At 36.6% G+C, this 26,810-nt stretch overlaps 1 protein-coding gene across 4 annotated transcripts in view; it reads left to right on the top strand.

Moving 5' to 3' along the window:
* Positions 1-14,807: 14,807 nt before the first annotated feature.
* Positions 14,808-26,810, top strand: part of LOC113042486 (pleckstrin homology-like domain family B member 2) — a 42,301-nt gene continuing 30,298 nt past the window's right edge. For 3 of the 4 annotated variants that reach the window (XM_026201373.1, XM_026201374.1, XM_026201372.1), the window contains exons 1-4: positions 14,808-15,129; positions 21,489-21,557; positions 21,628-21,751; positions 23,215-23,397. In XM_026201373.1, coding sequence (XP_026057158.1) covers positions 15,106-15,129; positions 21,489-21,557; positions 21,628-21,751; positions 23,215-23,397 — 400 coding nt within the window. In that variant the 5' untranslated portion in view covers positions 14,808-15,105. The remainder of the gene's footprint in view (positions 15,130-21,488; positions 21,558-21,627; positions 21,752-23,214; positions 23,398-26,810) is intronic. The other variant, XM_026201375.1, reaches the window with a different exon arrangement.

Genomic DNA, 26,810 nt, shown 5'->3' with positions numbered 1-26,810 from the left:
CATTTCCATTAAGGGGTGGCACAAAGGATTTGACGCGTGAATCAAAAACGTTGCTTGAAAATGTTTACTTTTTCTTTGTCATGTTACATTACAAAATAAATAAAAAAATAAAGTCTACACTTTATCCAGTTTCAAAAACGAGAAGTGTTCACGGTCAAAAAGTTCCAACCCTTCCTTCCTTACTTATACTTCTTCAAAGTTTTTTATGCATATGTAATACGTATGTAACTAGTCAAAGTCATGTGATACAAATACAAATAATACAAAATAAAAAAATTTTGAAAACAAAAAACATTCTTAACATAAGGAAAAAATATTACAAAATTATTAATTTTGTTATGGCTCTAACACTCCGGCCCATAGTTGTCTATGCCTGAAGCATAACAATTAACCCTTTCTGTACTTGAATAGAGGCATATCAGTAATTTCTGACCTTTTAATCAGTTATATCAGAAAACTCAGAATGTCCATGAAATTTAAATTCACAGTCTTTATGTAAAGCTCTTATTCTTTTTCAGCTTCTTGCAATAAGCAGAGTTTTGTTATCGGTCTGTCCAACTGACATGTTTTTGTCTGAACACAAGCACGTCGAACAATACCAGAAGCATCTGGTGTGGTCTTGAGGATTCTTCCCATAATCCAATCATTTTGGGGGCACAATTATCCACAATGAGAACAATGTCTCCCAGTACCAAGTTTCTTTTTTTATTTCTGCCACTTCTGTCACTCCTGCATTAACGGCAGGTATTCCTTAGTCCATCTTGGCCAAAAAAGGAACCACGGTTCTATGGCCTTGTGCGCATTGGCGCCAATCAGCAAGCCTACCTCGGCATTGAGATGAGGAAGGTTAACATGTCTCAGGTATGGCCATTTTTCTAGCTCCTGTTGAAGAGGGATATTTTCCTGTTTTACCGGAATCTCTTTCTGAGTGAAAACCTTAGGAAGTTCTATATAGTCTTCACATTGCAAACCACTTATTTCCAGGTCTGACAGAACATGACTATGTACAGGTTTTCTTGTCCCATAGTATGAAGAAGAATCTCCGACTTTCTGCCTCTCAAGTTCAAATCTCTCATTAAAGACTCGGTGCAAAAAGTAGCCAAACTTTCTTGATCAATGAAGGCATATGTCTCCCATGTCAGGAGTTCAGACAGCAATCACGAGAGTAAAGCCACAGTCACTACTACACTTTTCGTTCCATTGACTTTCATTCATATGTTTGCAAATGCATCACACCAGACACGCAAGCCCATATGAAAGGTTTTCACATTTTGCTGCATTCCAGTGTTCAAACTTGGTGAACTCTGGCCTGCGAATTCGCTTCCTATGTCACAGTGTGACCAACGGCAGATCCATATGCCACAGCATGACCTCCTATCTGAATGAAAAAATGTCAATTTAAAACTGCAGCGCTGCAGGAAAGTTGCAACTTTTAGTTGCGCAATAGCAGAAGCACACATAACCAAAGTGCTCTTATTTGACTTTAACAGTACAGATGTTGTGGCTACCTCTCCAACACTGCCAATCTGATCCAATGTTTGAGCAGTAATTTGTCTTTCTGCCTCAGCAGTCTCACTGTTGTCAATGGTGTCATAATTCTGGTCACTTTGCTCAGTTTGTTTTATATGCAAATGTTTTCTAAAACCTTAAAAAGTACCAAACACAGAACTACATCCTGTCTCTTACACATTTAAGGCCAAGATTCTTTCCAGGAACCAAGCTATGAACTAATTTTAAATGCCTAAGAAGTATTTTTGAACCATATAACTCACATTATTATGACCTGACAACCGAAACACTTCATGAGGGCAGAAAAACTTTAGGCATCTAACTAAGCAACCTTGCTCTAACCTCAGCAACACGTGGACTCTCTTTCACTTTGTACACAGTGGTCTGAAAGTGTACATGTTGTGTAGCATAATGTTTTAAGAGGTGCCAAAAACCAAGTGTGCATTATGCAGCTCGTCAAAGGCACCAAGAGAAGAGGCTGACTTGCACGGGGTGGCATGCTGATCAAGAATGATGAAGTACTGTTGAACTGAACTCTTCTGAGGTCTCACAGCCAGGAGGTAGGGCTGAGCAATAGCTGCAATTTCTCAAAGATGCTCCTCGATGTTCGTGCCACTCTGAGAAAACCAAGCAAATTGAAGAGAACTATCACTGATATGTTAAATATTAAAAAGAAAAACAAAGAAAATAGAAGAAGAAAAAAAACGTCTTAAAGGCAACAAGTTTTCTGCTTGAGAGGCAGATACTCTTCCTGGTCTTTTCCGGCCTGGGACAGTAGGTGGAATCAGATGCAAATTATGCAAGTTCCTTAGATAATTTGTTCAATATTTCTAATTATCTTAAACATCTTACCAAATCTTACCAAAATTAGCACACTCTTCTGTGCAACCAGGAGGAAATTCGGCTGCTAGTAATAGTTCTCCAAATCACTGGATGCCGGGAAGCTTTTTGCACTTTTTTTCTTAAATGCAGTGGTCCACTTCTCCAGTAGCATGCCTGACACTACTTTTCCAAACATCAGAACAAAGTATTGCTCAATCTAAAAAGAGGCAGACAAGGATGACCCAAAATATTTTAGTCATGCTAAGTAGTTAATAAAGTCTTACTTGTATCACACTTGATGCTGTTCATTGCCATGGTGGTGTGAAAAGTTGTTAAATTTAGCTACAAAATTGCTAATTTGGAAACACTGAGAGAGAGAGAGAGAGAGAGAGAGAGAGAGAGCGCACAAGAGAGCTTCCCTTGCATGATCTTGATTGCTGTTCACTTCATTAGTGCATGCATTTGGATTTGGAGCTAAATCGGAAATATAAAACAAACAAAAATTATAGGGGCATTCACTATAAACAAAATGTATTTTCAACATCAAGCATACACGATTAAAACAAAAGGTAAACTATAAGTGTCTATCTCATTCTGCACCAATGCAAACGTGAGCGTATGTGCATGTTTAGCTTGCTTTAAAATGATTGTTATTTTTTGTATGCAAGGGTTCGCGTACAGTGCACATGATGCAAATTACATCCCAAAGTAGTACTTGTGTACTCGTATAATGTATAACTAGTGGTGCATTATTGTAGGAAAATTGTTTTGTGATTACAGTATTGAGCTGCTGCAACGGCGCAGCTCTAATGCGCCATTAAAAAGAACAGTGAAAGTAACAAAAGCTTTTACAGTTCATTTTAACAGGTATAGTTAAGTGTGGAAATAACTGAAGGAATTTTCTGTTTGCTATATGAAGCCAACTAACATGATTCTTCTTCTTCTTCCTATTATTATTATTATTATTATTATTATTATTATTATTGTCTTGAAGGGACGGGTGTGTTTGATTAAGGTTGGAGCTAAACTCCAAGGGTAGTGGCCCCCAGGACCGAAATTGCCCAGCCCTGCCGTAGAGTGTCCCATTCGTCATTTTAGCTCATGAACTTTTCCTTTGCAGCCAATATGGGCACTCGATACAACTTCTGCCAAGCAGCTGACTTCTACCCAACAGTCAAATTCTTGCATTGCTTCAGTCAACTCAGAGATGAATCGCCTGGGTGAATGATTCACTCTGCGGGGAACAGGTAAGCTCTGGATGTCACCACACAATCTGATGATAATAATAATAATGGCTTTAAATGTGAAAGTCTTAAAATGGAAAGGGTTGGTGGACAGATGGTTTTAGGTCAGTGGTTAATCTGCATGATATCTAAATAAACAACCCTGTTTAGTACCTCGGTGAGAATTTGAGATAACAGCAGGTGGGAAAGAGTAACTCATTATGAGAGGTTGACCTGAACACAAGCAGAACCTAGCTTTCGTCATGGCGATTAGGTTGTCAGTCATACTGAAACTAATCTAAAAACAGCTGTCAAAACGTAGCGTTCTTCCTGTTGCCAATACAAATGCTAGTTCTGTCTCACAGCATTAATATACAAACTCATACACATGCAAAGCTGTTTCTGGCTAGATTCCTTTGATATCAATTTGTTGTCAAAGAAATGTATGTTTCCGATCTATATTGGCATCAGCACTATAAATGAGATATGGAAATAATTAGATTTTGTGTGTGTGTACAGTCTTAGTAATTCTGTTCTGCTTTTATCATTTAATTTTTTTATTTTATACAGTTTTATTCTTTTTATTCAGTTATAGTTTTAGTTATTTTACCTTGGCAACTAGCTGAAATATATCTGCTTTTATCTTTTATTCCAGTTAACTTTTGTTTCAAGAAAGAGGAAATTCTTTTTTGGTTTTAGTTTTACTTTCACATTTCGTTTGTTAACTATAATAACCATGGCTGCATAAGTGCTGACGACTGTGTGTCTGTGCTGTGTATACCAGAATTCAGCTAGTCCTGCTGTGCTGACTCTAATCGCCATAGGATGAATGTCTCACTTCCACTCTGATAGAGAGAGAAGTGTACAAATGGAAACAACCCATTTGAGCACTCTATTTGTGGACACCTTCAGTTTAACATTCTCATGGTAGTCTTTGTGTACATAACTCAGTAAGTTGACATGCAAATCAACATGGTGTTCTGATTAATAACTGAAAAGCTGGTGAACCAAGAACAAATGTTTGAGTCATCTGAGTCAAACCTTTGAATCTTTGGTTGCATAGTTTGTAGTTCAAATACATTTCTGACATTTTGAACATATATATATTACTGGTTATGGCCTGTTAATAAATCACAAGAAATGGAAAATTCATTAGGCCTTTGAATGTTGTTAGTAGTCAAATCTGCTTTTTTTGGCTGTTGTGGGTAACTATGTGGTTACTAAGGTGAATGGTGAGTGGTTACTATACCGTATGTTTACTCGCTAGAACCCAGCAGCTACCAACCAAGTCTAGTTCTTGTTCCTAAACAAGTCTCATATTCCTATCTATGTGTCATTTTTTGGTCCATTGTTACCGTCTAAGAACAATAGCTTACCTCTCCTTAAAGCAACAGTTTATTTTAAAATTAAAACAAATTTACAATTTGGCTTTTTTTTTTTTTTTTGGAAAGTGTAAAAGATGATTAAAAAAAGCATACAATTTAACACAATAGGGACTAAACCTGTTTGGCTGCCGCAATTCTTGTGGGGAAGTCATTGCCTAATGGTTAAAGGGGCATTGTGGGGAAGTTGTGGCCTAAAGAGTTGTGGTTGAAGAGTTTGACTCATGGGTCATGGGTTCGAGTCTCGGGCTGGCAATACCATGACTTAGGTGCCATTGAGCAAGGCACAAACCCCCAACTGCTCCCTAGGCGCCGCAGCATAAATGGCTGCCCACTGCTCCAGGTGTGTGTGTGTGTGTAATTTGAATGGGTTAAATGCAGAGCTAGAATTCTACAGTATTTTCATTTTTGAGTGAACCATGGCTTTTATTATTTGGATAATTCAAGTTTTGACTATTGCTCAAGATTTGTGTACTGAAGTTTAATTTTTCAATACGACTTGTTCTAAATGTGCTAAACAGCAAGTATTTTGAATAATACTATCATCATTAGCACCCATCATGATTTGAAATAGTAACAAAAGCAATAATATCATCTCAGTCATACTAAAATAACACTTGACACAATAAATTGGTAACAAAAACAGTTTGGTCTGGCAGCAAAACTTCCTGTTTGTTGCTGCCATGTGTCTTGAGTTTGAGCTCAGCAGGTTGCTATGATTGATTTTGTTCTACACACTTAATTGATAGAATTACTTGCACTTTCCAATCTATTAAGACTGTGTCTGTTCCCCAAATAGTGAGGTCGAAATATAAATTTAATGTAGGATCTAGAAAAACCCGAAACATTTTAAATAAATGAACTAAAACTATTTTTTAAGTTTGGGCTCATAACTCACACCCACTCTTTTGGAGTCAAGCAAAATGGCACCGTGCCCCCTCATCATTTTAATCATACGCTAGATTTAATTATATCACATGGAATCGATCTTACTGATATAGATATCGTACCTCAAAGTGATGATGTTACTGACCATTTCCTTGTATCGTGCATTCTGCATATTACTGATAACAATATGGCTCAACATTATTGTCCAGGCAGAACTATTGTTCCAGACACCAATGACAGATTTGCAAATAACCTGCCTGATTTATCTCAACTGTTCTGTATACCCATAAATACACATGAACTAGATGAAATGACTGGCACCATGGGCACTATCTTCTCTAATATATTAGAAGCTGTTGCCCCCATCAAACTGAAAAAGGTAAACGTACTATGCCGTGGTATAACAGTAGTACTCACTCTCTCAATAAAGAAACTTGCAGTCTTGAGTGCAAATGGATAAAAACTAACTTGGACGTTTTTATAATTGCGTGGAAAACAGTATGTCCAGCTATAGACAGGCCCAAAAAACTGCCAGGGCTGATTATATCCACAAACTCAGGAAATAACGAAAACTATTTTATTTAGCACAGTGGCTAGATTAACAAATAATCAGACACCACCCGATCTAAATATTCCCTCAAAGTTAAATAGTAATGACTTTTTAAAATAGATAACATCAGAAATACAATAACAAATGTAGATTCTCCAGCGTCTAAAACTTCAGCTTCATCCATCGCACCCAAAGATAAACTGCAGTGCAACTAAAGGACAGGAAGAGCTAAATAAACCTATCACTGCATCTAAACCAACAACATGTTTATTAGATCCTGCACCCACTAAAGTACTGAAAGAGTTGTTACCTGTAGCATAACTGCTTCTCAATATTATTAACTGGTCGTTATCTTTAGGTCACGTCCCAAAACCATTCAAGCTGGCGGTTATTAAGCCTCTTATTAAGAAACCATAACTAGATTAATTACAGGCCCATTTCAAAACTTCCATTTATGTCTAAACTTTTTGAAAAAAATTGTGTCTGCTCAATTGTGCTCCTTCCTACAAAAAAAAACAAAAAAAAAACAAGTTTCAAGCCCCATCATAGCACAGATAACATAATGCAATTGTTAAAATTACAAATGACTTGCTTCTTGCGTCAGACCAAGGCTGCATCTCATTGCTAGTTTTACTTAATCTTAGTGCTGCGTTTGACACCAAGCTAATAAAAAGTGTGTTCAAAAAATGTAAAAGATTGGATGACAAATTTTTGTACTATTAATTCAGAAAAGAGATATTACTTATTGGATCATAAAAAAGTACAAAGAATCCCATAGATTACAATTAGCAACTAGATGGACGTAATGTTACTTCCTCTACAGTCTGGGTGTTATATTAGGCAGCAACTTGTCTTTTGGAAACCATGTTTCCCATGTTACAAAAACAGCACTCTTCCACTTTAGAAACATTGCCAAGCTACGAAACATCATGTTACCAGCTTCTGATGCAAAAAAGCTAGTTCATACATTCATGACCTTTACACCGGACTATTGTAATGCTCTGCTAGGTGGTTGTCCTGCATCTTCAATAAACAAGCTACAGGAAGTGCAAAATGCAGTCTCTGCACTGGCTGCCTATTAAGTTCCGTATCAGTTACAAAATATTATTACTCACCTATAAGGCCCTTAATGGTTTAGCTACTGCATACCTAGTCTTCTACCACGCTACAATCCCTCATGCTTCCTAAGGTCACAAGACACTAGACTTTTGGTAGTACCTATGATAGCAAAGCCCACTAAAGGAGGTAAAGCTTTTTAGCATTTGGCTCCCAAACTCTGGAATAGCCTTCCTGATAATGTTCGGGGTTCAGACACACTCTCTTTGTTTAAATCTAGATTTAAAACACATGTCTTAGGCAAAGCATTCAAATAATGCATCTCATAATTTTGAACTGCAGTTACGACTGCGTATCTTATTAAATATGCATTTTTGTTCTTTAATTCAATTCAATTCAAGTTTATTTGTATAGCGTTTTTTACAATACGAATCATTGAAAAGCAACTTTACAGAAAGTGGTGACTGTCAGTTTATGTGCATATGACAGGAATTTCCCCAAAAATTAATACAAGACGTAGTCAACCAGATGATGAACACTATTAACAGCAATTATTATGTGATTGCATAGTACTGTAAGTACAGTAGCAATATTTGTTAGTTCGGTATGTTGTTTCAGGGTTAAATTAAATTAGAGTTAGATAGTTGTGTCGTCATCGTTATTATGTCATATATGTGTTAGGGCTGTATATTATTATATTATATCAGGTTATATTAGTTATAGTATATTGTTATTATTAATTAAAGTAGTTATATTGTAGTATTGTTATATTAATTAGATAAGATTTTTTGGATTGCTTTGGTTTTTTGGATTTGGACTGGACTGCTTTTTGATTTGGATTGCCCTTTTGGATTTGTTTGCTTTTTGTGACCTCTTCCTTTTTCCTTGTAATGGAACCAGCAAGAAAGAGGAAATCCTCCCCTGTCTGGGAGTTTTTTGAAATGGTTGGTCACAATAAGGTATGTGTATTATTTTTATTTACTGTCTTGATCTAATAATAATATTCACTATTAGGCTGTATTATATTTCATGTCTAATCGTTTATGTTTCTAGGTGAAATGCTTGCTGTGCCTAAAGGAGCTGACATACAACAATAACACCTCCTCCATGCTCAGGCATTATCGAGCACTGCACGAGCATGCACAGACTACTAACAATCTTTATCGAATCAAAATCAATATTTATACAAAGTGAATCTCACAAGATCTGAGGATCCACTAGTATATTGGGCTCAACATAAACATCTGTATCCTCATTTATACCAGCTGGCACTGACATTTTTATGTGCCCCCGCATTCTCTGTTCCATGCGAAAGGATCTGTTCCAAGGCTGGAGAGGTTCTGTCCAAAAGGAAGAATCGTCTAAGCCCCAACACACTTGAAAAAATTCTGTTCCTCAATAAAAAGAATGTGTGATCCTTCCTTCACCCACCCCAAACTGCAGTGTTGCAGTTTGTTCCTCTAAATCCATAGTCCCATAAGCACAACACTGCAAAAAAACTAGTAACAGTTTAATGCACAAAACACACCAGAAACAATTCTTAACCATTCCCACACCACACTTTTCTGTTGCAATTAGCATTATTACACTTCCTCCACCATAAGAACTACACTCAACACAGTCTCACTTTTGTTGTTCCTACTGTCACTATCCAAACAACTTATGAATAATGAATGGACTGTGTGTGACAGTTGTCTCTGCACAAGTAAATTCAGACAGAGAGAGAAACATATTTTATTTGATACCCAGGCAATGGACAAAAGTCTGGTCAGGTCATTGATTCAGTATTTTTTTATTGGTCTGCTATTTCTTTGCACAGTAGCTAGGTGTCACTAATGAGCAATAATGAATGAAGCTTCGAGTAATGAACCTTTTGGTGAAGCAATGGGCTGCGAGGTCTCAGTGGTTCAGGAAGCCTCATCACTAACTATAACGAAATAAATAAATCTATTAAAATCTAATTCAAAATACTAACAAAAACCATAACAGCATATTGGTGATTAAAACAACACTGATTTACACACATCATATATAGGTTGTGCATGTGTGTGTTTGGTTTGATTAGTTCCCAGGTATGTCTAGTTTTCCCTCCTCATGTGTTCCGTGTCCCTGTTAATTTAATTATTCAATGCACCTGTGTTTCCCCAATTATCCTGTCTTTATAAGCCTTCTACTTTTAGTTCAGTTTTGTCAGGTCTGCAAACCACATACGTGTGTCTTTCTCAGTGGTCCATGTTGGCTGTGCCGTGTGTTGGATTAATAAAGTCATATTTCACTTATCTTTGGCTCTGTGTTCCTTCCGGGCAGCATATCGAGACGTTAAGTGCCCTTTGAAATTTTCTTCTAAAACATATGTGTAGGTTCCTTATTTTCATTTTAATGGCAGTAAATAAATATCACCGTTGCGGTTTAAAGTAAAATAACTGAACAAACATAAGGGCCTGAGAAAAATTCAGATTTTAGAAGTGAATTTCAGACTGCTTTTATAGGCCTTTGCATCTGAACACTTCATATGTGTGTGTATATGTATATATATGTGTGTGTGTGTGTGTGTGTATCAGTTATAATTATAAACTAAAACTATAAAACATTTTGATAAATGAAATAAATTACAATGCAAAACCCATATAAAGAAAAACTAATAAAAATTACACAAACACACACACACAAAACTTGTATAAGCAGAAAACCTAGTAACTTCCTTCCAGTCAACTTGCATTTAGTATGTGTGAACAGCCAGAAATGACCTTATGTGACTTAGCCTCTTGGTGGAGGGTGTCAATGATTGTCTTCTGGAGAGTCAGCAGTCTTACTCATTATTGTAGTTTCAAAGAACAGGAAATACCCAGAATTTATACTGTACAGATGGTCATTTAATGAAACTCAAATGTAAATATTCAAATATTTTGAGACACTGGATTTTTGAGTTTCATGAGCTGTAAGCTCTAATCATTAAAAAAAATGTTTTACTTTACGTGTAATGAATCTAGAATATAAGTTTCACTTTTTGGAAATCAGTTTAAAAAAATGAACTTTCTCAAGATATTAAAAAAAAAATTCTTACAGATCTTATGTTGGAGTCATTTTTAAATGATCCACTAGATGGCAGCCCCAACAACACTGAAGATTTGGTAAGTGGGGTCTGACGAACCTGTTCTTGAGAACAAATGCAGGGATCCACTAAGAGCCCACCCTACCCTTTGGGCCTGGTTGAAGTTGCCCCTCTTAAAAATGACCAGGCCTGTTGAAATACACTACTGGCTTTTGCTGTATGCATACAGAACATTTGCATATGGTGTACATATGGTCACCAAACTATATATTCTATGCTCTTTTGAGTATAGCCTTTGAAGTTAGAATGTCTGAATTAAATATGATATAGTGGCACATACTTACCCACACAGAAGTATGGAGCCTTGTGCTGTGTATTAGCGGACATCCTAGTGAGACAACTGTCTCGGAGGAAGCTGTTTAATTCTGCCTGAGTGTGGAAGTTGGATTGTTTATTATACCAGGATAAACACAGTCTGAGCTTCCCCTTTCCTGGTTTTGTCCGGGCTGCTGTTGTAGATGACTGTGGAGCTTGGGAAGTTTATTTCTATTCAGAGCTGACTCGGCTGACCTGAAACAGAATTAACAAAGTAATTGCTAATACTTTAACAGCTCCCTGAAGTCGCGTTAGGGTTTGTTGCATTGATTGTACATCTATTTATACAAATTTTAAAATCAGTAATATTGTGAAAAATAAATAAAATGATTGTTTTCTATTTTAATATAGTTTAAAATGTAATATATTTCTTCAGTCGTCAGTGCCACCATCAATCTGATCCCTGTGTTCACTGAAACTCAAATGTTGTTTTTATTCTTTTCAACAACAGTTGTTCAGCTACACTTCATGTATTGAAGGAAACTATTGTAATTATTTATGATTAATTATAATATTTTATTTTATAACATATTTTGTTAAATGTTAAATGTATATTCTACATCACAATATCAGAGAAAGAACAAATAGGGTCATTGGGTTTTTTCTTACATCTTTAAATATAAAGTTTCCCATATTTTATATAATATCTCAGCACATTAAAAAGGTTTAGCAAATAATTGTATGTATACCAGATTTGATCAACCATTTCTGGTCTTTATTTGTGTTTGGAAGATGTGGGCCTCGGTCATGGCATTTTGACAGCTGGTGCAATACAACAATAAACAGTTTTTCTATTTTCCATTGCCTCCATTTTCTTAGAAATGTTTCAAAATAATACAATATACAATGATGGATAATATTTTATAATTTAATTAGTATATATATATTTTCTCTGTTTTTTTTGTTTTTTTTTTCTTGACAAGTAAATAAATTCTTATTGGTACAAAAATTTTATTTAAAAATTAAAGAATACATTGTGGCCTTATAAATGTATTTTGGATTTTTCAGTGGTAATTTAATACTATTTTTTTTATTAGTTTCTGTTTTTATATTTATTTATATTTATTATTTATTTATATTTTAATATTTATCTATAGCTTTATATATTTATATATATATATATATATATATATATATATATATATATATAATTATTATTATTATTATTTTGGTTTTATTTTTTTATGTAATTTTTTTTTTAGTTTTATTTATATTACAGAAAACTATTTTAATAGTTTTAGTTAACAGTAACAACACTGCATGACACAAACATGAAAGGCTTTGAGAGATTTGCCTAATTACTTTAAATGAAGTATTACATTTCTTTTTTTTTTAAAGAAAACAAAATCAAGTGTAATCATCATTCTTGCCAGTATTCACATAGATCAGTGGAGTGTCTGCACATCAAGGGCCCTTCAGAGCACAAGATCTTCCACACCTGCAATTCCCTGTGACCATGTCCACATTCCAGTGAGTGTTTTCTGTGGTCTCTGGGATGGGAAAGCCATCAGATAATGATCAGGAGCATGTGAACGAGTCCACACAGAGCATTTGAGTCCAATGAAGAAACAATTATGTGCTCAAAGCATGAAGGTATTTAGGAAGAGAGAAAGAAAATAGAGATAGATCTAATCGGCACAGCTGCTCTCTTTCTCTTTGGCTTTAAAATCACAGTTTTTGTTCACCGCCGTTATCGTAAAGGGAATGTTTCCCCTTCAGTTTTGATATTGAAATTGAATTTCCAATGAGAAATACAGCCACATTTTGAACGAGAAGACATTGGGTCCAAAAGTATATCGCAAAGGCTCTATGCATTTGCATTTTTTCTAATTTATTTTTTCATGTCATTATAAATAATAAGCAAAACAATGTGAGTGAAAAGTTACATTGAACGTCTCTGAAATCTGATGACCATGTTCTCCAGCTTGATTTGAGATAATTTAATGAGCTTCAAGAGAAGCAGAAACACCTGACCGTCTGTACAAAGGAGTCACATGCATGATGTAGGATTAGTGACCTAGAAATAATGCAAAATATTAATCATTCTTATTGATTTTACATAATCATGTTATTGTGTTTTAAGGGTTCCAAAGTCCTAACCCCTGTGCTGTGCTTTCTTTGGTGTTCTGGTCAAAAAACCAGTTGCTTGTAAATCTCTTATTATGCTATATTATCACCAAATCTTGGATGCAATCTTTAAATCAACTTTTTTTTTCCTTGTTTATTTGTTTGTTTCGAATTGTACAGGATTTATATTTCTTTTTGGAATGGGTTGATCACAGGCCTCATTGATCTGAGCTTATATGCACCACAGTTTAGGAGTGCAAAAGCATTATTTGTGGATAATTTTGGCTCAGGAGGTGCGTCAGCTCAGATCAATGAGGCCTATGATCAATCAGTCCCAAGAATGAATGGATTTTTAGTGGTCAGAAGTTTGGACTTTATATCAGTGATTTGACATGTAACACCAAGCCTTTAAAAAACATCTTGCCAAATTTCAGAGACCTGGTCAGCTGCATTTTAGAATTATGACATTCTTTGTTCTTTCCATGAAAGTGTGACCCAGTGGTCTTTTTAAGACCTTCTCAAACTAAATTCCTTTCTTTCACACTCTTGCCTCTGCTTTTGTTCACTCCCACTCTTTATTTCATTCCAGGTCCTGAAAGAATGTCAGGGGTTGTGTTTTTTTTTGTTGTTGTGTTTTTTCATGTCGGCAGCAATGCAGTAACTTATATAAAGGGACACTAACTGCAGTGTAATTACACGCCGCTGTGGCCTTGTGGGTACAGTGGACTTCTTCCAGTGTTTTTTGTAACTGGCTTAACGCTCGTAGCTTCTGTCTCTTTGTTTGAGGGTTCTGCTGGGTTCCCCTGGTCTCCAGGGTGAAGGGAGGCTGTATGGGGAACACAGGCCATCTGTGAACTGACCAAAGGTCATCCAGCTCTCCATTCCCTCTGTTTGTCCAGCTCATTTAGGAACTATAAAAAATAATGACACATTAATGATGTCATTTTAGGCAAACATACATGCACAGCACAGGTGATCCCAAGCTCTTTTTTTTTTAAATAGCATCATCAGTTACACTGCTGAATTATTTATTTGGTAAATGGCAGTTGTCTTGTTTTGGACATAAAGACAATTGGAGGAGCGTGCACTGGAGCATTCTGTTTATCAAAAGATTTCAGCCACACGTGACCTCGAAACACAAACTGGATGTTGGGTGTGAACGGTGGTGGGTGTAAATTTATGACACACGTTGTAGACTGTGTATGTGAAATAAACAAATGTTTCATTGTGTATATTTTGAGTTGACAGCTTAACTTTTAAATAATAAGTGAGAGGAGGAAATCCTCTTTTGGGTATTTGATATATTCAAAAATCTAAATTCAAGAATTTGCCAAGTAAACTAGCAAGAAAAGTTTGTACTCATAAAATTGCATTTACATTTAACAGACGCTTTTAACCACAGCTTACAAATGAAGACAATGGAATCAATTAAAATCATTAAAAGAGCAATGATACACAAGGGCTATAACAAGTCTCACTTACCTTAACGCATTACAAGTTTTCTTTTTATTATTATTATTATTATATAATAAAGAAAAAGAAAACAGACAGAATAGAAAAGAAAATAGAGCAAGCTAGTGTCAGTTTTGTTGTTGTTGTTTGTTTGTTTTTTGCTTTTTCTTAATTGTATTTTTTATATATATACATAATCCTACATAAAACGTATATATATAAGATGAAATCGTAAGTTTGTGTTAATATTGTTTAACATTTTATCAATAATTTCTGCTTAATTTCAAACTGTTGCTTTTAAAAACTAAAGTCAAGTGAATGTTTTGTCCCATGTCACAAGAACAAGTGAGCTGTCAGTGCAGGCTGAACTGCACGCGCCGCTAGCACCAGGGCGCATGCGCACTTCAGCGCAAGGTCTAGTTCCAGCTGTTGCGCATTCCACAGCACAGCGGAGTCGCCGCTGGCCAAGAGCGACAGGACAGCGCCTTGAAGTCACCCAAGAGCCACACGACTTGCTTAATTTCTTTGAAAAATAACTATTTGTGACAGAGTTCTTATTTTCAGCTTTATCAATAACGCCCGGCGGAGCTTTTGGAGTTTACAGACAAAGGAAAATATTGAATAGACTTGCTCTCCCTTTCTTTTCTGACATTTGAGAGCGCACAGGATATTTGAGCAAGAGCGCTATACGCAGCTTCAGTGGAAGTGTCTTTGGAGCTGCCATTCAAGATGACAGACATCGTTTCAGCAATGGTGAGACTTTTTCCTGTTTTACACAAAATAGTCCTTAAAATAAAACTTTAGCTATTTAATAGAAAGCTGTTGTTTTAGTAACTTGAAATATTGGAAGATCAATCTTTCAATCTATATGATTTATGGTAATATATTTCTTCACATATCCTATGGCACATGGGAAAGTGTGGGTTTTTAAATTTCACAAAATGATTAGTTTGCTTATTGACATCTGAAATTCCTCTTTTTCTGTCATAATGTAAAAACTTTCAGTCTTTTCTATGAAAGAAAAAATAAACAAATGATTCATGTAAATACAAAATTAACTGAAATCATTTTCTTTTTAAAAGTGTCCCTAATTGTAAGCTTATGTCTAATATTTTGTAAGTTAAATACTGATAAATATGATTGATAAGGTTTATTTTGGCTGCAGTATTTATTAAACTTAATCTATGATCGACTCTTGGCACAAGACTTGGCATGGGTCTAGAGGTGTTTTGTCTGTTGAATTCATCATGGGCACTGAATCATGACTCTGAACTGAGAGATAGGCATCATACAGTAAACATCAAACACCAGAGAATGAAATAGCCCATTTGTAAAACAATCTGAAAGCAAACAGGTAAGGAACTAGTGGTGTAAGGTACCTTCATTCAACAAAGAATAATCAAACTGAACCAAACAAACGATTTGAGGGATATATTGTGTTTTTTTGTTTTTGTTTTATTTGACTTAAATGACCCTTATGTGCACAAACAACAGCATTAGAACTATCAAACCAGATGTTCTTGTTGTAAAGTAACAGTCTATGACACTCAGAGCACAATTGTTAGTTACATGCATAAGAGCAGCAATTATTGCATGAGTCAGTGTGAGGGGATGCAAAGAAATAAACACGGGGACAGATAAAGAGAGGGATGCTTGATGCTATAAGTGGAAAACATGCTATAGTTGTAAAAACAGTGGACATGTCACTGACTGAATCACACAGCTCTCATTAGCCCCTTTCACACTGCCATTCCAGCAAATACACAGGTGAAGTGTTCCTGCAATTGTTCCCGTGTCGCTAGATTTTGCACTTTCACACTGCCAGTGATGACCCAGTATATGTGCGTGCTTTCACACACAACCCTTGAAGATCCCGTGACGACACGTGACATCAGCGCGTGACGTGTAATGTACGAGTCGAAAACGCTAGGCACGTTATACTTTCACTGAAGCAAGCAAATGATCTCTGCGTCAGTGCGGAAAGTGAGGAACTAACTGATCTCTGCTTCATTACAGTTTGCACATATGTTTTCGTCATGAACGTTGGTCTTCCTTCAAAACAGCCGGTAAAAGAGTCGTGCGATAACGCGCGTCATCACTTCAACACCGAATTAGATCTGGCTTTTGTTCACATAGCGATCGTCCCGGGTCAAACCCCGCAATGTTACTAGGTCTCCGACCCGGGTTCAATGCGGTAATCAATCCCGGGACGTGGTTGCATTCACACAGAAGGTGACCCGGCAATGTTCCGTAAATATTGCGGGTCCGACGTGCAGTGTGAAAGGGGCTATTGGAAGACGGGTTATTGATGGTTCAGATGTTACAAAGACAGTAATCACGTGTTCTGAGTGATGATTCTGGCAATCAGTATAACCATGGCAGCAAGAAAAGAACATCTGCATCAGATGATTTACTGTGGACCAAACATACTCTCTTGGTTCCATATGGGAGCTTTCACAGTGATGACATACAAGAACCATTGTGAGATCCCCAAAGAGTGTGCAGTTTTTAAGATAAATATTTGTGTTCTTTGTGTGAAGAACATTTAAAAAAAATCTAAAGAACCTTTTGTGGAATGCAAAGATTCCATGAATGTTGAAGATTCTACATGGAACCATAGAGGCCAATAAAGAACATTTTCAACCATCTGGTGACATTTTTATGTTCTGAATTGGTTCTCAATGGTACAAAACTTTTGGTATGAATTTTGTGGCACTTGCTATATGTACACAACATTAACTTGTACAATGTAGAACATTCAACAAGTATTTAAATAGACTGACTGTTTAAATTTGCTTTATGTGTAAAATAATACATATTATGGCATTGAAATTTAAAGAGCTTTAGAGGAATACTGTTAGAATAATATTACGCAAGGTTTTGCAGCCTTATGTGGATTTCCTTACGTTCTTATTCCTGCAGCCAGACACAGCTGTGACAACATTCCACACTCTTTCAGTTGTTAACTTTGGAATTTGAGGCTAATGATTTAAAAGGTCTTAATGTGTTTTTTCAGACAATTTTGGAAATCTTGCATTAGACCAATTATTTATTCAGTTCCTCACGTCTTTAATTGAAAAGCAATTTATATCTGCAAGTCACATTCACCCTACCACTACAAAATGTTCCAAATTGCTGTCGCAATTATGGTCTTTATAGTTAACTGTTGTTATTTTTAAACATGACAGCATTAATATCACCCTCCTAATGCAACATAATGATTTTCAGAGGCCTGATAGTCAGTGAAGGACTAGAAGGGGAGGAAATGCAGAACAGAGAGGGGTTTGTCTGTACCTAAAAGATCTCGCATCATTGAGTGTGTCCAGGGGAAGCAAGGGGCTGCTTCAACCCTTCGTAAATGAGCTGCATGCCATGAAGGGAATCCCATATTAAGCTGAGGTCCAGGCACAATGAGATCATTGTCACATGTGACAGACTAAACTAAATAAGCATTGCTCCTTCGCCACCTTTGAGAGATCAGATGGGTTTTCTATGCTGATACTGTATAATGAGGCGAGAGCTTGACCTTTAATCAAAAGGTGAGGACCCCTAATAAAAGGCAAACACGTCTAAGTATCTCTTTAACATGGCACTATCATTTCAGAGCAAACACAAAGCTTGCATTCATGACATTACTTGTATCTAAGGATATATGAATATCCCAGATCGTGTTCAAATCTGAAAGCTTCATTTCGACATGGACATCACTGAAAATAATTACTGTATAACAATCAGTTAAGTGAATCAGATGTTGATTCAGTGATTCGTCTCCACGGCATGGTGGCAGCGGCGGTGGCAACAGCGAGAATAAAAGTTAAGCCATCTTTCTTTGCGTGAACATTTAGGCTGTGCATGTCATGCAAATCTTCCCACATCGTGATGTAGATGTGGGGGCGTGTTAAACCAAGCCGTTTAAGGTAGGCATGGTTGACTCTTAACTTTTATAAAGAATATATCTTTGTGTTGGATTTTGTAACTTTATAGATCTTCTTTATGCACCAAGAGTTTGTTAATACTCCAAAGAGAAAGGAAGAATTGAAAGCGCATCATATGACCACCCTATAAAGATTCTTCATGGGACCATAGTTGACAATAAAGTACACAGTAAATAGAAAGCTAATATTCCATTCTGAACACAGCTCATATGTAAGCCAGAAAAAGGAACCCAACCATCACAACCAAGATCAGCCTGCGTCAAACACATTTGGAAATGACCTGGAAAGCGACCGTGTTTCTGCCAGTGTTCTTGTTAAATCTGATGAGGGAAGGGAATGAAAACAGGGGGAACTTGACAGACCGTTTCCCTTTTTAAATCTCCCACCCATCCACAGAAATCCTAACCTTGTGTGTGGCTGTCACCACCCGTCCTGCAGCTCTGGGTGAGACTTGAATGTGTGATCCTTCTTTGATCATTCATGTGCGTTACAGCTGAGTCGATGGAGTTGCCAGGAATGTCCTCCCACATCATATCTTGCGTAAAGCACAAAGTCTCAAAAAGCCCTTTGTGTCAAATTCTGGCCTTGCCTGCTTCTTCTGTTTCTTCATCATAGATCTAAAGTCTCAATGTTCTCGTAACACTCTTGTCTGAGTCTGTCTCCACAGTATTATCTTACACCCAGTCTCAGTGGCTCATAAAATAAATATTGTTTTCAAATTAACACTCTCCCCCTCTTCCTTCCCACATTTGATTTCTTTCCTGCATGTAAATAACCGTCCGCAGCCTTTATGAACAGTCTGGCTTCTTTGTTTTCTGTAAATGTCTGAACATGCCTGAACATTGCAGCTTCCACCTGAATCAAGAGGTTTGATGACTGAAGCCATAGTCAAAGGGTCATCTAATAAAGATCAGCCATTGTTTAAACAGCAAACCTGCCCTTATTACCCCACGGTTGCCCACATCTATAATCCCAAGAGCTGATTGAATGGAGAGGTGCTAGAGAGGAATGTAGATGGTATTTTGATCCTTGGATGACATACCAAAGTAGCTCTCAGAATCAAAACACTGGGACATTCCTGCAGGAACAGGCCTGTCTACCTGTCAGGAAAGAGGGCAAAGAAAGTTGAGGAAGGGGTTTATGGTTCATGTGCAGTTGTTGTTGAGCTGTAAAGTAGGTCATGTTATTGTCAAGTGCCCTCTTGGGATGTGGCCAGACGTGAACTTAGGATCTTAAATATCTAAAAGGACGTAAAGTACTTAAATTTGAACTTATTTACATAAGTAAATTATCCTCCCGTTTGAATTGAATGCAGTGTTGTTTAATTTCTGTTCACCTTAAATCAAGAGAGTTTATAGTACAAACAACCTTATCCAAATACACTATAATTCAAAAGTTTAGGGTTAGTAAGATTTTTTTTTGTTGTTGTTAAATAAATGATTACTTTTATTAAACAAGACTGCATTAAAATGATCGAAAGTGACAAAAATACATTATTTTAAATTGTAATAATATTATAATATTTATAAAATACCTATTCTTGATTAAAATAATTATGGCAAAAGATCTATGGTTCGTTCAAAAGCATAAAAAAACGTACCTCAAACTTTTCAGAAATAGTGAACTTAAGCAGGACTAAAAAGTTTTCCATTCCTTGTGTGTTTGTTTATTAAATAACTACAACACATATCTATATCTATAGAGTGTATAAACGTACAAGCGTAACTGTACTGCTAACATGTTACTAACATGACAAACAGTAGTATAGTATAGCATGACCCTGGCGTGAGGATTGGAAATGAGGGTGTTTGAACAGCAATGACCTCATTCAGGAAGTCAGTTTTGTATCTGAGGAAACAGGAACAGCGTGAGGCGGTAATGGTCAGATGTTCCTCTCAGGCTGAACGGGAATGGCACATGCAATTCCTGCTTTCAGGACTGGAGAACCCAAAAAGAGTATGAGGACACTCAAGAGGCACTCAACACAAAAAGGTCCTAAACTGAGTCAAACTGACTTCACTAAAAATCATATTGAAACTAATTCTGCATTCCAACAGCATTTAGCATTTGTAAAAACATGGTTTGATATTTTGGGTTTCTAATGCAATGAAATTATTAGAGTTTAACTCTTCAGTCTTAAGTGTCCAAATATTTTTCGCAACATCATTGTCTATGTATATGTATGTATTTGAGCAGTGTTAGAAGAAATGTACATAAGCCCTTCTCTGTTATAACTGCAAATCTGGGATTGCAGGACCGAGGCAAAGGCCATTTCTCACCATATCTCCATTGGCATGGTATGCCAAACACTCCCAGTGACTCGTGGGAAATAATAGGCATGGAACATTCCTGCCTCTTTCTACCCCTCTGTTTTTTACTCCTTTGGGATCGTTTTCACACACATTCCAACCTATCTTACATGTGGCTGCTGGATTAGAGAGTGAGAGAATCTTTGCTCTGATGTTTATGGCCCTCAGGGGCTGTTTGTGGGTGTCTTTGCTGTACCTATCTTGTTACTGGAGTGCCATTAAACATAATAGCTTTTTTCTTATCTCGATACTGATAGATAACCAGAAATTGTTTGCTAATGTTGGCTTTAAATGATCTAAAACATCATGTTGGAGTAAATATTAAAGTATAATTTTCTAAACATCATACAGACAAATGTTGGAAGGACAATTGACAATTGGGGTTCCACAACCTTCATGATTCTCTATAATCTTAAAGTATTAATTCAGGAACACAAAATAAGTAGTTCAATGTTCTTTCTGCTCTTTTACATACAATGAATGCTGAAGGCTAAAATGCCATCAGAGAAATTGATTTATTATTATTTACATTTTAAAATATATTGAAATACAAAACAGTTATTTAAATGGAAGCACTATTTCACAATGTTCCTGTTTTGACTGTATTTTTGATCAAATACATTTCTAAAACATTACAAAAACTTTCCAGCTTTCCAAGCTTTCCAAGTTTGTATTTGTGCTCCTCTTAAGAAACAGTGAAAGTAAGTGAATAGAAATGTTAGAATCATTTTAATTGTAAACAAAATACCTTGGTTAAGTACACATCATATTTTCTGAGGAGTTAAGTCTGTAAAGCCCTTTGATGTTTATACAACAAGTATGTAAATGTTTAAACATATCAGCTGTTTGTTCTTCTTTTGTGGTACAGGATACAGAGCCAAACTCCCCAGCGAGTATCCTCGAACCTGAGTCAGATCAGAGCCTTGGTTCTCCTAAGGTTAGTGAACCATTTGATCTTCGGTTCTTTGAGGTAGGAACTGTTAATGAGCTGTAATGCACTGTTTTAGAGTCCACCACTGGACCTGATTGACACAGGAAAAGGACTGAAAGTACAAACCGCGACCCCTCACCTGGTCAGCCTGGGCAGCGGAAGACTCAGTGTAGCCATAACTTTACTACCTTTAAAGGAGGGTATGTGCTTTTTCTCTCTCTATGTTTGAGTTTGTCTATCTCCCGATCTCCCTCCCTCAAACCCAAATAACCATGAACAATAGCTTGCAAAGAATAGATCTGTAAATAAGCGCCTCTATCTATGTGTGCCTTCATGAAACAGTGGATGCATGTTGCCTTTGTAAGTGCACTTAGGTTATCATAGAGGAAGAGGGTGGAAGAATGGGATGTAAAGCTGCAAACCGGTACATCTTATTTAATCTTTACATTAAAGAAACAATAAGAAGGGTCCACCTGTCTCTGTTCTGAAAACACCACATCTGTGCATATGGCCCTTACTCATTCCTCACCCCTCTTATCACGGCCACCATGGTAAACGCTGGAATGCAATCTGAGAATGGTGCAGGAAATGAAGTGTGCATCCTATCAGAATAGAGACAGGACAAGGAGTCATGCAGACTTCCTCCCAGTGGGACGGAGTAATAACGTCACAAGTAATACAGTACCGCCATAGTACTGAACACACAAAGAATGTTTTAAACTTGCTATTTCGAGGCAGTGTAATTATGTTTTGATATAAAAGAGCAAATATTTGACCATATATGTTAGTAATAGACTGTGAGGTGTTGTAGTAAGGCTGTAAGGGGGTGATTTGCGTCACTGGTTGAGTGTGTGAGCCAGCAGAGGTCAGAGAAGAGTGGAAATGTAAAACATAAACACACACACACACCATTCCTTTGAACAGTTACTCATCCATGTCAGCAACAAGTCTCCAAACTGTGACTAAATTTAGAAAAAAATAAGGATAAAAACAATTAAAAAAAAAAACAATTTATTATTATTATAAAACATTTCGTCACTCGCAACAATCCAGATGACTTCAGATTCATTTTTGTAAAATGTCAAGAGCGCAAACAAGGGGTTCCTGCATTCAACAAACACACAAGCATGAGTGGTAGAGTGAATTTTGTATTTTTTAAATGTATTGAAATAAAAAATATTCAAATAGTATTGGTTATTGTATAGTATATTGATGTGAACGTTTTTGTAAAACTGAGTAACATGAGTACAATTTCAAACTAAATATATACTAAATATACACCAAATAAACCCTTAGAATATTTTTCCTTAATAATATTTAGTCTGGAGCCCTAGCTATGGTTTACCTCAACATTGCAGACAACTCTAAAAGCCTACTTCAATTGTACATTTTCATCAAAATTCAATTTAAAAAGCCCCCTGGAGGTAAAAATGTAAAGCCTCAGAGGTTGGTGAGTATTTTTTGGCACTGAATAAACCTGTCGGCTGAACTAACAGCAGCACAATGTGCAGGATTTATGGATGAATTCATTGATTAAATATAGATAACCACACTTCAGGAATATACATTTACAGTCTTACATTTCTTGCAGTCAACATTAATTTTAAATCAAACTCACAGCAGCACTAAAAGCAGTTAAAAATTGTATTGATTTTTATTACAGGAATAACGCGCATAGGCCGTGACGATGCCCCTGTACCTCAGGACATTGCTATTGAGGGTCCCGGCATTGAAGCAGAACACTGCAGGATTGAGAACAGAGGAGGGGTCATCACTCTTGACCCATGCGGACACCTGTGTTCACTTGATGGAGTTCCTGTTACTAGGCCCACACAACTCACGCAAGGTAATTACAGTATGAGAGTGAAGTGATGTGTGGCCAAGTATGGTGACCCATACTCTGAATTTATGCTCTGCATTTAACCCATCCAAGTACACACACACACTCAAACCCATGACCTTCGGGTTACAAATCAGACTCTCTATCCATTAGACCAAAACTGCTCCAGAAATAGCAGTAATAGGTGCACCCAACGTGGGGCTCAAATCCACAACTCTGTGATTACGTCTTATGCTCTACCGACTAAGCTAGCTGGGCTGGTGGTGTATGATAGCGCTTCAGTGAAAATGCATTTAAAGCATGCATGTTTTTGTTTGTTTACTTTGGAAAACACAGTGTCTGAGTAAATGAAAAGGGGAAGAGGTTTAGGCCCTGGGAATGAAGTGTGTTCTGTATTGGAAATGCATAATGTGTCTTTCCAGCAGGGTCTTGGTTTTGGACGTCACACAGAGTTTAATTGGTGTGGTTTTGGATCTTTTCTTAATGCGACACTGTGACTCAGAGCTTCCAGAAGTGTTAGAGTGAGCTACCGAAGTCAGCTTTTCTTCCCCCAAGGTTGTATTTTCCCATAATTCCATTCTTTAGCCTCACCGAGTTCCTCAACAAACGATCCATCATTCTCTATGCTTATTTTCTTTCACACCTCAGTGAGAGCGAGTCAGATAAACATTCACTAGACTTATACTGACACTTTTCAGTCATGAAGTGTAAATATTGACGGGTCTGGGAAATGTGTCCTCCTCTTCGGTCTTTGTTGCTGTTGGAGGGACTGTCAATAGGCATGACTGTGATGCAAATGAAGACAAATTTATTTCTGTTTTTGAATGGTATTAGAAAACTACAGAGAGACCAGCTTTGAAAGAACTAATTTTATACATCTGTATTGTAAAACGACAACACATGCTAGTTGTAAAAAAAAAAAAAAAAGCTCTGTTAATGAGAAATAGAGGCATATTTGAGGCTAACCTCCCCTGACTTTAAATGCTTTGAGTCAATTAGATTAAAGTTGAGAGCACGAGAGCAGGACTGGTAATAATCAACAGAGCTCCTCCACTCACTGCGATGCAACAAGGGACGTCACTTCAGCCCAGGCAATTGCAAAACTTCATTTGATTGGCAAATTTTCTGACTGGTGTCAGACTCAGTCCATTATTAGACAATTCCAGACTATGCGAGTCTGTTGATCTAATCCTGACTAAGGTGTCTGGTATGTAAACAGCAGAAATCCTGTTATTGAAAACAGACTCTGGATTTAAAAAGAATATGGGGGGAAAACTGTGTATACACAGACAGACAGACAGATAAACAGACAGACAGACAGATTTAAGAAAGTTTAAAAGCATGATTTTCAATGTTACTTTCAATGTTGTTGACTTTTGGGCCAGACTGAAATCAGATTAGGCTACTCATTGTCTACAGCATAATGATTGATGTGCGCTGGAAGTTTTGTGCTGTCATCGTTGGTGATGTGGAGAGGTCCGAAAACTGAAAAAGATTATGCTCAGTCTTGTGTAAGAGGAAAAATGGTTTTCCATTGATTTCAGTCAGAGTTGCACAAATTATTACTCAACAGGCAAATCCTGCAGAGGCTGTACAAATATCTTTGAAAAATACATATAAACTTGGTTGATTCTATAATCTACAGTTTGTGGGTTGTTTCTTCTCCTCAAGTTGTTCACTGGGGGTTCTCTCAGGTAACTTTATCTCTGAGAAGGTAGACAAAGAAAATGGAGGGGTGGGGTTAAATCTCCCCTTTCACTTACTTTTAAAGTGATAGCTATGAACGAACAGGGCAAAATTCGACATTACCCGTGTTCATAGTAACACATCATTAAAACGTAAAGCGTTGACTTTCTTTCAACTACAGCGAGTTACATCTTCTGTGAAACAGCTGTACGTCCCGGCCGATTGTATTTGAGTATGTAAAGAGCACCACCCCTTTAGGTTGGGTGTGGAGCGTTTGCGTTATTCTCATTTACCTCAGGACAGGAGAAGAGGACAGTGAAGCGTCGCGTGAGACGCGCGAGGTTTTATCAGTGAAACGCACGAGGGTCATAGCTTTCGGCTTCAAACACTAATTGGCTGCAAAGCTCCGATGGTCCTTTGAGGTACTCGCTCAATGGGACTTCCTAAAAGGTTTGTTTTCCTTTATTATTTATCGTTTCCTCAGCAAATTGATTAGATATGTGACTTAGTCTGTTACATTGCAAGTCAAAGACGCGAATGTTTCTATTACATTCATCGAAGCGTCATAGCGTCTTCCATTATAACAGAAATTTCTTATTTTGTTGTATCAAGTCACAGTGTCACTTAAAATAAATAATTATTTTTAGCTGCTTGAACAAGCTGACTAGTTTTTATATTTCTTTTTTCTTAATTTCATCATTTTAAAATTAAATGTCAATATTTAACATGGAAATTTATTGGCGTGCGTGACGTCATAAAGGCTATAAGGGAAAACACTTTTTGCGCTGTATACAATATTCCCACATCTGTCTGTTACAAATTGAAACTAGTTTAGAAATCCACAGCTTATCTCTGTATGTAAATGATTGTCAAGTACAAAGACTGCTTTTGCTTCAACTTATTACACTGTTAGTCAGGGTGGACTGTATAACATGATAAAATACATATTTTAAAATATAATATTGTTTCGGCTGATTCAGATTTATTGTGGTTATCTTATTAAATTGGTAATCTATTTTTTATTTTATTTTAAATGATTAACATTTTAAACCTTTATTATTTTTCAATAATAAATAGGTTTTAATGCATGTATATATAATAATTTAACTTTCCACAAATTGTTTTAGAGTATCATATGGTTAACTTTAGTATGTGATTGTCGTTTTCTTAGTGTTTGCACGTCAGTACATGAACTGTGACCATCATGTTTCCTGAGCAAAAGGCCAGAAAATGGGTTTCTTCTTTACTATCAAATAACAGTTCCCTTATATCCATGCTATGGTCTTAACTGTTTCTTCCCTCTAATTTATAGAGCTAAACAGATATATTAAATGTTTTATTTGTACCAGAAGATTGTTTCCTTGTGGTGCTGGGTTAATCCAATAATTTGAACAGGGAACTGTTCATAAAGTAACATGCACATTTGATTGTGATCAAAGGACTCTCATTTTTAATCCAAGCCGAGTTTAGAAGAGAGTGTTTATAAGATGCAGCAGCTGTGTTTGTGGATTCATTTGTGGGGCAGAAGGGCAGGAAATAGTAGGGAAAAATACTTGCAGTAAACTACAAGTGTAAACTTTTTTTAATGAAAGTCTTGGAAACATTTTTATGAACCTACACAGATGTATTCTGCATGGAAGTACATGAAACATAATTGGAATACAGTCACCTTGGGTGCCAAGCTTAGATGTCTACATCTTTGTTCTTTTGAAAGTGTATTTATTTAGCTTTAG

The sequence above is a fragment of the Carassius auratus genome, chromosome 24 (assembly GCF_003368295.1).
Source record: "Carassius auratus strain Wakin chromosome 24, ASM336829v1, whole genome shotgun sequence".
Lineage (NCBI taxonomy): Eukaryota > Metazoa > Chordata > Actinopteri > Cypriniformes > Cyprinidae > Carassius > Carassius auratus.
The sequence above is the reverse complement of the archived record's forward strand: the minus strand, read 5'-3'. Positions and strand labels throughout refer to the sequence as shown.